The following is a 12373-nucleotide window of genomic DNA, read 5'->3' on the forward strand; positions in this document are numbered from 1 at the left end:
CGATTGGAAGAAAGGGCGCCGGGCAAGAGGGTCATTGACAGATGGCTTGTGCTCGTCACACAAAGTGGGGAGAAAGAGATCTACTCCTTCCAACCCGAAGCTGAGCCTCACCTGACTCTTTGTATGGCGTTCCCTGCCAAGGAACAAGAACAGGAGTCCCAGGGTCTTGCATTTCTCGATGTGAGGCTATCAAATCAGTCCTTCCATAAAAGGAAACTGTTCCAAGACATGGTCTGGAGGAGCAAACGTGTGTAGAAAGAAGACTCAGGCTGCTTTCCTCTGCCCAGGAGTAGCAGATCTAGAAGGAAAGATGCTCGGGAAAGTGGAAGACGGGAGGAAGACAGAGGATGCAAGAGCCCAGCAGAGCTGCGGGTGACCAACGAAGACCTTTCATTCAGATGTTGAAGTTTTATGGGTGGCAAATAAAACGTCGTTTTGACTTCTATGGGGTTTTTTCTTAGTACATCTACTGGAAGAAGTGCGCTGAAAGAAATAAGAGAGAAATCAAACTGCACTGTGGAGCTAACACGAGAGCTGAATAGTTCAGGCTGCGCCTTGTATGATGATGATGATGGTGCAGTGGGCTAAACTCTTGTGCTGGCAGGACCGCTCACCCAAAGGTTGGCGGTTCAAATCGGGGAGCGGGGTGAGCTCCCTTCTGGCAGCTCCAGCTTCTCATGCGGGGACATGAGAGAAGCATCTGGGTGTACCCTGGTAATCGTTCTTCCAGACAGTCAATTCTTTCAAAACAGATCGCTCCTGACACAAAAAAAATGATCAAAGCGAGGTGTTATTATTATCATGATGATGATGATGATGATAATAATAATAATAATAATAATAATTGATAATACCACCAATAATAAGTAGCCTCCGATGGCGCAATGGGTTAAACCCTTCTGCTGGCGGGACTTACTGATGGAGAGGTCAGCTGTTCCAATCAGGGAAGGGCAGGTTGAGCTTCCTCTGTCAGCTCCAGCTCCCCATGCGGGAGACATGGTAAAACACCCGGGAGTCCCCTGGGCAACGTCCTTGCAGGCGGCCAATTCTCTCACACCAGATCGCTCCTGACGGGAAGAGAAAAGCGAGGTATTATTATTATTATTATCATGATAATAATAAATGATAATACCACCAATAATATGGAGCCCACGGTGGCGAAATGGGTTAAACCCTTGTGTCGGCAGGACCTCGAATCAGGGGAAAGCAGGTTGAGCTCCCTCCGTCAGCTCCAGCTTCCCCTGCGGGGACATGAGAGAAGCCTCCCACAGGATGATAAAACATCAAAAATATCGGGGCGTCCCCTAGGTAACGTCCTTGCAGACAGCCAATTCTCTCACACCAGAAGCGACTTAGGTCGCTCCTGACACACACACACAAAACCCCCAATAATACCATAATAATAATAATAATAATAATAATAATAATAATGCAACCCCGCTTTTATCTCTTGATTGAGGCCCAAAACGGCTCACAACGTTTTTTTAAAATGCCACTAAAAATCTACAACACATCTAACAATTCGGCTCCCTCCTCATGACCCTTTTAGGCATCCACACGACAGCTGTTTCTCCTGCGACTCTCAAGAGCATTCTTTCCCCTCCGGGAAGCAGAGCAAGGGGAGGATTCTCCCTCTCCCTCCCTCCCTCCCTCCTCTTTTGACCTACCGAGCCAACAACAACAGCAGTCAAAACGACCCTTAGGTTTGCCAGGAAGAGCCACACGGCCCAGGCCCCTAAAATCCAGATTATGACCAACCGGGCCATCAACAACAGTCAAAACGACCCTAAGGTTTGCCAGGGAAAGAGAGCCACGCGGCCTCAGGCCTCTAAAATACAGATGATCCGCTTTGAACGGGATTTGCATGGCAGTGTAGACAGGGCTTGAGTCTTCTCATGTGACCTCCCTGTTCCTGCACATTTCAAGCGAGGGAACAAGAGCGAACGAGATCACCCTGGGTGCGTCTATACTGCAGAGTGAAGGCAGTTTGGCCCCAATGCCATGACTCAAGGCTATGCAGATCTGGAAACTGTCATGTTATAAGGTCTTTAGCCTTCTTTGGGAAAGAGTGTCGGTGCCTCACTAAACGGCAGCTCCTATAATTCTGCAGCATTGAGTCAAAGTGGGGTCAAACTGCATTCATTCTACAGTGTAGACCAGGCATGGGCCAACTTTGGCCCTCCTTTCAGGTGTTTTGGACGTCAACTCTCTCCATTCCTAAGAACTTCAGGCCCTTTCCTTTTGCCCCTCAGCCTCTTAAGCTCATGTCCCCGCATGCGCATGCAGAGCTAGAGCTTACAGTGGGAGCTCAACCTGCTATCCCCTGATTGGAACAGCTGACCTGTCCGTCAGCAAGTCCTGTCCGCATAAGGGTTTAACCCATTGCGCCACTGGGGGCTCCTTATTATTGGTGGTATTATCATTTATTAGTATTACCATGATAATAATAATAATAATAATAATAATAATAATAATAACAACAACAACAACAACAACAACAACACCACTCGCTTTTCTCTTCCCGTCAGGAGCGATCTGCTGTGAAAGAATTGGCCGTCTGCAAGGACGTTGACAAAGGGACTTTCGGATTTTTTTACCATCCTGTGGGAGGCTTCTCTCATGTCCCCGCATGGGAAGCTGGAGCTGACGGAGGGATCTCAACCTTCTCTCCCCTGATTGGAACAGCTGACCTGTCTGTCAGTAAGTCCTGCCAGCACAAGGGTTTACTCCATTGCGCCACTGGGGGCTCCTTATTATTGGTGATATTATCATTTATTAGTATAATAATAATAACACCTCGCTTTTCTCTTCCCGTCAGGAGCGATCTGGTATGGGAGAATGGGGCGTCTTCAAGGACGTTGCCCAGGGGACTCCAGGATGTTTTGCCATCCTGTGGGAGGCTCCTCTCATCTCCCTGCATTGGAAACTAGAGCTTAAGTGGCTGAGGGGGGAAAGGAAGGGGCTTAAGGCTGTTAGGAATGGTGGGAATTGAAATCCAAAGCACCTGGAAGGAGGGCCAAAGTTTGCCTGTGCCTGGTGTAGACGCATCCCTGGTAGTGTGCCTTCCTTCCCGACTTGTGGCGATCCTAAAGCAGAGAATGGTCTTGGCCACCTTTGCTCAGAGAGGGTTTGCTTTGTCTTCCCTCTGAAGCTGAGAGAGTGTGACCTCCCCCGAGGTTTCCATGGTCACCAGAGTTGAAGCCCAACATCCAAACCTCGCTGGCACTACCTCTACCTTGGCCCGGCTGCCTTGCTCTCTCTATCCCCTCTACGTGGGTTGTCAAGCTCTTCACAATTGATGTTTTCCAAGCGGCCAATTCCCTCCCCTCCTTCCTTGCTTGCTTTCGGCACATCTGCGCCTCGTTATTGACAAAGGAAAAGGTTCCGGATTCATGAAGGCTGGTCTCGAAGCGCCCGCGCGCCTCTTGGCTCTCCAAAGAACCCGGGAAACTCACAGGATTCCGGCCGTGAAAACATCTTGTCTTTGTTGTTGCCCTATTCTTGGAAGTCTCCTCCATAAATTAAGGGGGCTGCTTGAGAGGTTCCGTCTGCTCTGTGCATTCCATCCAGTTTCAAACCGATATTGAAGAGGTATGATTACATAAGGAAATCTTGGATCCAGCCAGAAGATCCAGATGACGATGACACAAGCCACAGAGCACTGAAGCGATGCACAGTGAAGATCTTCCTTTCCTGGGAGTTTCTGGTCTGGCATTGAAGCTGGCTTTGAATTAAAGGGTTTGCATTAAATGGTTTGATCTGCATTAAATGGTTAGTCCGGATCCATCCAAACCATAACAATCCCACCCTCTTGTGCCAATCCAATCGCACTTACCTTCCAATGCCTTGAATAGGCTTCAGGCTCTTTCTGGAGTTGTTGAAGGATTTCATGATCGGAATCACTGGTTTGATGAAAGTTTTTCGGGCTGTATGGCCATGTTCCCGACGCATTCTCTCCTGACGTTTCGCCTGCATCTATGGCAGGCATCCTCAGATGTTGTGAGGTTTTTCTGAAGTCCTTATTCAGGATGCTTTTGTGGGAAAGGATTCAAAGTTTCGTCGAAGGCTTTCACAGCCGGAATCACTGGATTGCTGTGAGTTTTCCGGGCTGTATATCCATGTTCCCGAAGCATTCTCTCCTGACGTTTCGCCTACCATAGATGCAGGAGAAACGTTAGCAGAGAATGCTTCGGAAACATGGCCATAAGCCTGGAAAAACTCACAACAACCCAGTTTTAAAGTTTCCTTCCTTCCAGTTGCTCTCTTTCTCTGAGTCTGTCAGAACCGAGTGGGACCGAGAAAAGGATCTACACTGACCTTTTAGCCAGCTTCAAACTGCTGATGATACAACATAACTCCCACGGAAGTCTTTAACGCGCATCAGCACTCCATGCTCGGTGTCATTCGCCACCATCGGAAATGGGTTTCGGATGGAATCATCAGTCCTTGGGAGGCTTTCTTCAATCCCGGTTCGAAACTGCATTAAATGGTCAGTGTAGGCGCAAGGAGGAGAAGGCAAGGGGGGAAAGAGAGGGAAGATGAGGAGGGGGGGTGTTCTTCCTCTCTGCACCCCTCCTTCCCTTCCCAACACCCCCCTTTCGCCGCTTTGTCTATAAGGCAACCAAATCCCCCCTTCCCGCCCCCTTGGCGTCGCCAGGCGAAGGGGAGGAGCGGGCAAAGGCAGGGAAGAAGGAGGGCAGCCTCCGGGTTGTTGGGATCCGAGGCCAAATGCGAGCGGGCTGCGGTGGTCGGGGGACTCCCCACTCCGTCGGTCCTTTCCGCTGAAAGAGAGAGAGAGAGAGGGAGAGTGGGGGGGGGGGCTCTGGGTGGAGCCAAAGGGAGGCCTCCGCTTTCGGGGCGGTTGCGCAAGGAGCCCAAGATATAAAACGCGCCGTCGGGGCGCAGCGCGACAACAAGCGGTGTCCGTGGCCGGGAGCGGGCTCCGTCGGGGATTATGGAGTTCCTGGGCGACAAATTCGGCTTGAAGGGGCCCCCGGCGAGCAAAGGTGCCGAGTTCTACTTGTCGCCCGGAGCCCCCCTGGAGCACGTCATGGAGGGATTGGACGGGGGAGGCGGAGGAGGAGGAGGCGGCGGAGGAGGAGGAGAGGCCTTCTACAGCAAAGGCGGCAAATGCGTGGCGCAGGCTGCTTACAACCCCCACGCGCGGATGGAGAGGGCCTCCCCGGCCAGGGAGGGCTCCGGTGAGTCGAGGCCACGCTTGGGACGTGTGTATATAACTGTCTGTGTGTGTGTGTGTGTGTGTGGGGGGGGGGGGGGTGCTTGCCAGGGGGTTTCAGCAGGACGTCCCTCTCTCTCTTTTGAATGTTCCCCTCTGGCCTTTTAGGGAACCACCCCCCCCCCCCGAAAGGGAGAGTTTATATTTAAGTTGTAGAACTAATATTATAACTCCATTTTCACTGCCGTGGTTCTATGGACTCTAATTAGAATTGTAGTTGGATAGGGCACTAGCATTCTTCGGCAGAGAAGGCGAAAGAATGCGCAAAACTATAGTTTCTATAAGGGATCCCACCTCGTACGGGTATCAGGGTGCACCTATTTTACCGAATTAATAATAATAATAATGTAGCTGCTGATAATGATGATGATAAGGAGAGGCGAGTAATAACTTCTCCTTCTCCTTTTCCTTTTCCTTTTTTTCTACTCCTCCTTTCCTTTTTTTCCTTTTCCTTCTCCTTTTCTTCCTCCTCCTCCACCTCCTTTTCCTTCTTCTTCTCCTTCATGTCCTCCTCCTTTTCCTTTTCCCTTCTCTTCCCCCTCTCCTTCTCTTCCCTCCCCCTTCCTTCTCCTCCTCTTCTTTTCCTTCCTCTCCTACTCTTCTTCCTCCTCCTCCTCCTTTTCCTTCTTCTCCTTCTCCTTCATGTCCTCCTCCTCCTTTTCCTTTTCTTTCTCTCCCCCCTCCTTCTCCTTATCCTTTTACTTCTCTTCCCTCTCCTCCTCCTCTTCCTCCTTTTCTTTTCCTTCCTCTTCTCCTCTTCCTCCTCCTCTTTTTCCTCCTCCTCCTCTTCCTTCTCTTCCTCCTCCTCCTCCTTCATGTCCTTCTTCTTCTCTTCCTTCTACTCTTTCTCCTCCTCCTCCTCTTCCTTATTCCTCTATGTAACACGATTTTTGTTCCTGGGTTATAAAAATCATTTCTTAATTTGGTCTACCATAAACACATGGGGGGAAAAAGTTTAGTAGACGGCATAAAACATTTCTTTTGCAGGGCATCCGGCAGCACATTGGGCTATAGGTTTTCAGTGATGATCTCCTCCAGTCCTACTCAATTCAGCATTGTTTGTGGCAGCCACAAAAATGACGTCGGTGGAGTAGAACTATTTTCAAAGCAAGGACTGCACACTTAAACAGGAAATCACACTTTCAAACCAGGAACACCCCCTCCCCAATTTTGTTACATAGCGAATTAATAATCCACCATGGAACAAACATTGGGGGGGGGGGGTGTTCCTGGTTTGAAAGTGTTTAAAGGGATCCACACCTCGTGGGGGTCTCAGGGTGCATCTATTCTACGGAATTAATAATAAATAATTATTAATACCAATTAATACTAATTAATAATAATTAATACTACTAACAATTAATTGATACTAATAATTCTGTAGAATAGATGCACCCTGAGACCAATTCCTTGCAAGTCTATAGGAAGAGGCTGGATGGCCATCTGTCAGGGGTGATTTGAATGCAATATTCCTGCTTCTTGGCAGGGGGTTGGACTGTTTGGCCCATGAGGTCTCTTCCAACTCTTTGATTCTATGATTCTATGAAGAGCTTCCTTACCGAAGGGAGGGAGCGATGCAGTTGGGAAAGGAGCTCCTTCAAAGCTCGTGTCCATTTATGGCCACCCAAGGCATGAGTGCCATGGTGGGGTGAGGATTCAGAGGTGGTTTTGCTACTTCTTTCCCCGCTAAAGCATTGCCTAATGGTCTTCCAGGGCTCGCGCCCATCCAAAGGTCTTCTTGGAATGAAAGACATTTGGTTGCCGAAGGAACCTTTCTTTTGGGGAGGATTTTGAGGACTTCATCCGCTACTCGATTCTCCAAAAACCTTCCTTTCTGCTTTCTTTGAAAGCCTCCCCAATTGATTTGATCCTTCTTGCCGGCGGGGGACCTACTCAGGCCTTCCTCTCGCCTTCATTCCCTTCCATTGTAAAGAGAAAGAGGTTAGATATTACCACAAAAAGTTAGATCATTCCCCAAAAGTAGGTTCTCCAGTTGTCGGTCGTCCAAACTTGTCTCCATTTCTTAAGGAGAAGACTCTGATGTCTTTATCTCTGATGGAGAAAATATCTCCCTCGTGCAAGATATAGAAAGAAGAAAAAGAAGCGCATTATGTGTTGTTGTTGTTGTTGTTGTTGTTGTTGTTGTTGTTGTTGTTGTTGTTGATAATGATGATGGTAATACTCTTTAAAGTAGTGAAAGGGGCTCTCTGGAAGGACTTATAGTCACTGTCTATTAATTATTCTAGGAACATGGAGCCCCTTTTTCTTAAGGGAGGAGAGAAAACAGAGCAGAAAGCAGAGCCCACGGTCCCGTTAATAGGTTCACGGACACGCGTGGGAGGGTTACACGTGCATGGAAGCCCGTGTTCCCATAGAAGCAGTATTATCTTCTCAAATCTGCTGTTGGACAACTATATCATCAACATATCCAACAATACAGTCCAACAACAACACAAATCCCGCGGTGTATTGGTTTTTAGGCCTATTCCATGGAATATTTAGGGCTGTGATTCAGAAAATTGCCTAGGATAGATAGACCACATCTTAGATATGGTTCTTATGCTTTTCTATGGTCCAGTAGGTTAGGACTGGTAGGTAGCCTATGTTCTATATCTCAAAAGCTAGAGCTGATAGGAGAAAATAGGTGCCATTCTTTAAATCAGCAGGTCAAATATATCTACAAACAGGTCTAACATTTGAGGCACCAAAATGTGTGTTGGCCAGTGTAATTGGAGTGTATAAAATTAATTACAGGCAGTCTCCCGCGTTACAAATATCCGACTTACAAACAACCCACACTTAAGAACAGGGATGAGACTACAGGAAGTGAGAGAAATCTGCCCCGAGGAAGGGAAATTTCCCCTGGAAGACTTATTCTCATGGGGAAGAGGAGGATTTACTGCAGCTTTCTCACCAATCCTTGCTTCCACGACGAGAACATCTTAACCAAACTTACAGGGGAAGAAAGTGAACCGAAATCTTCTGAACAGGGGCACAGACAGCAAAGGAAACATCACAGGGGTGTTCACCATTCCCTATGCTACAGGCATATATACATATATGGCTGTAGTTACATTTAAAAAGTACCTGTTCCGACTTAAGTACAAATTCAATTTAAAAACAAACCAACAGAACCTAGCTTTGTCGTAAGTTGGGGACTGCCCGTATATGTACATCCAATGCATAATAATAGTACCTTATATTATAGTATCTTAAATTATCCATATATTATTAAATGTATGTTAGATGATACATACATTAATATTTTAATACATAAAATTTTGTTATGTATCTTAATTTTAAAAAATTAAATTCACTGAAAATTAATTCAGTTTTATACTAATTTATGCAGTGCTTTGGAGACGAAATGATAAAGAAATAAATGTATTTTAATAAGAATTAATATGTATCACATGGATGAGATTAGGAGCCATTTGAGTCCTGTTACTGCTTGAATCAGAGTATTAAATCATGCCTGTCTCAGGGCCCTTCCACACAACCCTATATCCCAGAATATTAAGGCAGAAAATCCTGCAAGATGTGCTTTGAACTGGGTTATCTGAGTCCACACTGCCATATATCCCAGCTCAAAGCAGATACTGTGGGACTTTCCGCCTTGATATTCAGGGATATAGGGCTGGGTGGAAGGGCCTTGTCTCATTGCTGTCAATGGGATGCGAATTCAATTGAATCTGGATCTAATCAAGGCTCATAAAAATGGCTGAGGACTATCAGTTATTTCCTGAACTGAAACAAATGAAGAATAGGAAAGAATATTGAATTAGTAGCAATTTCAAAGTCACGCCAAAAGTTAAGTAAGGGCCCTTTCACATAACCCAGAATATCAAGACAGAAAATGCCACAATATCTGCTTTGAACTGGGTTATCTGAATCCACATTGCCATATATTCCAGTTCAAAGCGGAAAATGTGGAATTTTACTGTGTGGAAGGTGTCTAAATATTATTTCAAAAACAAGAGGTAATCTATTCGGTTGACATTCACTAATCTATTGTAAAGGAGAGAGCAAATGTCCCGGTGTATTATGTAAGGGAGCATGTCTAATATATAGATTTTACTATTTCATGTAATGACACTATATGCTTTCATATTTCTTCTTTGAAGAAACCGAGAACCGAACGAGCCGATTATTTTCCCTGATCGACTTATTCCATCAATATCTCCCTTGGGAAGATAAAGCGGGTTATAAATAAAGTTTATTATAATCAAAGATCCCGACGCATTCAAACGCTCTCGGTTGAATTGTTTTTCCCCAGTTTTCCTTTAACACACTCTAAGGGGGAAACGAAGCCTTACAAAGAAAGCTGGAGAACTACAACTCTCATTCAGCCATGGCAGTCCATCACACCAGAGAATGAATCCACTTTCAATCCGGTTTCTGCCTCCCGCAGAATTCTGGGGTTTGTAGTTTAGGAAGGAGCCCTAGGCTCCTCCCTAAACTACAAACCCCAGAATTCTGCAGGAGGCAGAAACCGGATTGAAAGTGGATTCATTGTCTAGTGTGATGAAGTAGTGGTGTCAAACTGCACATCTATATTACATGTCAATGGGCGCAATTTATATTTCCTGCCCTTGACTCATTTCTCTTTGCCTTCCTACACTTCCCCGACCTTCAAGATAGTCCTGACCTCCAAATAAATCTATCCACTCTCAGTCCAATTTACCTCCAATTAAGTACAGATTGAAATCTTGTTAATCCTTCTACAGGAGAGAGGGACTCAAAGGTCTGTATTTCATGTACTAAATTGGGAAATCTTTGACAAGCACAACCGGCATAAAATGTGTAAAAGTCCCTTCAAAAAAACCTCTCTCTTTGTTATTTCCAAACCCTTTGAATCTACCAAATTTCCATTGGAAACCAGCGGGACATTCTTCTATGGCTTCCCACCGAAATCCCGTTAGTGGGGCTCCCTTTTTAGAGCCGACAAAGCAATGAAATGTGAAATGTTTATTACAACGTCGTTTAGTTTAACGAGGTTGCAGATCTTTCCGATTATTCAGCAAATACTGCCATGTGGATTAGTTTTTTTAAAAACCCACTAATCAACTAAAAAGACCCACTGCTTGGATTCTTCTAATACTTGTCTTCAAAAGTTGAATTCCTTCCTTTCTTTGCTTCCAACCTTTGTAAAGTTAGAGATTTTTTTTCAAAGCAAGCATTTGATTCCTGTCCGTATTTAATCTTACAGTCAGCAGTTGTTGATTGTTTATAGCAACTGTAATAATAATAATAATAATAATAATAATAATAATAATAATAATTATTATTTCGTGTCAGGAGCGAATTGAGAAACTGCAAGTCGTTTCTGGTGTGAGAGAATTGGCTATCTGCAAGGATATTGCCAATGAAACACCTGGATGTTTTACCTTCCTTTTGGGAGGCTTCCCTCATGTCCCCGCATAGGGAGCTGGAGCTGACAGAGGGAGCTCATCCACCCTCTCCCTGGATTCAAACATCCGACCTGTAGGTCTTCAGTCCTGGGGCGGGGGGGGGGGGAGGTTGCAAGCACGTTGCCCAGGGGGACACTCCGATATTTTGATGTTTTACCATCTTTCTTGGGAGGCTTCCCTCATATCCCCCGCATGGGGAGCTAGAGCTGAGAGAGGGAGCTCATCCACACTCCCCCCCGGATCCAAACCTCCGACCTGTAGGTTTTCAGTCCTGCGGCGGGGGGGGGGGGGGTCTGCAAGCACGTTGCCCAGGCGACACCCCGATGTTTTGATGTTTTACTATCCTTGTGGGAGGCTTCCCTTATATCCCCCACATGGGGAGCTGGAGCTGACAGAGGGAGCTCATCCACACTCTCCCCGAATTCGAACCTCCGACCTGTTGGTCTTCAGTCCTGCCAGCACAAAGGTTTAACCCATTGTGCCACCTGGGGCTCCTAACAACAACAACAACAACAACAACAACTTTATTTTTGTATCCCACCACCATCTCCCCAAGGGACTCCAGGCACCTTACATGGAGACTAAGGTCAATTAGAGTTAAAATATAACACAATAAAAATACACATACAACATCATAAAGGCACAATTAAAAACATTATTCATCATACAACAACCAATAGCCAAGCATAAAGGGAAAGGTTTGTGCAATACAGCTGTCAGGACAGAGTTGATGGCAAAGTGCTAGAAGTAGATGATAAGTCAAGGCTGGAGGGCCAAGTCAGATCACTACAGTACAGCTCCAAGGCAGGGACAACAGTAAAGTGCAAGAGTCGAGAATGCAGTTATGGCTAGAAGGGTCAATTCTTTTGGTGAATAGATTCATCAAAAGCAATAAGGCACATTGGAACAACCATGTTTTTAGGTCTTTATGGAAAATGAACAGGGTGGGCGCTAATCTAATCTTCTTAGGGAGAGAGTTTCTGTACAATCTTTAACAAAACCCAAGTTTTCAGAGTATGTAACTGAGTGGTAAATGAATTTCCTCTTATTTTGTACATAAACAAAAATGTCTCATTTTTACTGTTGATAGTAGAGTAAAGGTTTCCCCTTGACATTAAGTCTAGTCATTTCAAACTCTAGGGGGTCGTGCTCATCTCCATTTCTAAGCAGAAGAGCTTAGACACCTCCTAGATCAGGGGTCCTCAAACTACTGGATACGGCCCTCCAAGGTCATTTACCCGGCCCTTGCTCAGGGTCAACCTAAGTCTGAAACGACTCGAAAGCGCAGAACAACAATCCTATCTCATCAGCCAAAAGCAGGCCCACACTTCCCATTGAAATACTAATAAGTTTATATTTGTTAACATTATTCTTCATTTTAATTATTGTATTGTGTATAAGATATGTGCACTGTGCATAGGAATTCATTCATGGTGACCTGGCCCTCTGTTTAAAAAGTTTGTGGACCCCTGTCCTAGATCATGTGGCCGGCATGACTGCATGGAGTGCCCTTAGCTCCCCCCCAAAGCTGTACCTACTGACATTTGCATGTTTTTGAACTGCTAGGTTGGCAGAAGCTGGGGCTAACAATGGGAGCTCACCTTGTCCCTTGGATTTGAGCTGCTACTTAAGCAAGTTCTGCAGCTTAGCAGTTGAACCCACTGCACCAATAATAGTAATAATAATAATAATTTATATTTCATCCTCGCTCTCCAAGGGGACTCAA

At 45.8% G+C, this 12373-nt stretch overlaps 1 protein-coding gene across 1 annotated transcript in view; it reads left to right on the top strand.

Annotated features, from left to right (window-relative positions):
- Window positions 1–4837: 4837 nt before the first annotated feature.
- ALX1 (ALX homeobox 1) overlaps window positions 4838–12373 on the top strand; it is a 57622-nt gene continuing 50086 nt past the window's right edge. Inside the window, exon 1 of the mRNA XM_060777372.2 lies at window positions 4838–5201. Coding sequence (XP_060633355.2) covers window positions 4955–5201 — 247 coding nt within the window. The 5' untranslated portion in view covers window positions 4838–4954. The remainder of the gene's footprint in view (window positions 5202–12373) is intronic.

Source organism: Anolis sagrei, chromosome 5 (assembly GCF_037176765.1).
Source record: "Anolis sagrei isolate rAnoSag1 chromosome 5, rAnoSag1.mat, whole genome shotgun sequence".
Lineage (NCBI taxonomy): Eukaryota > Metazoa > Chordata > Lepidosauria > Squamata > Dactyloidae > Anolis > Anolis sagrei.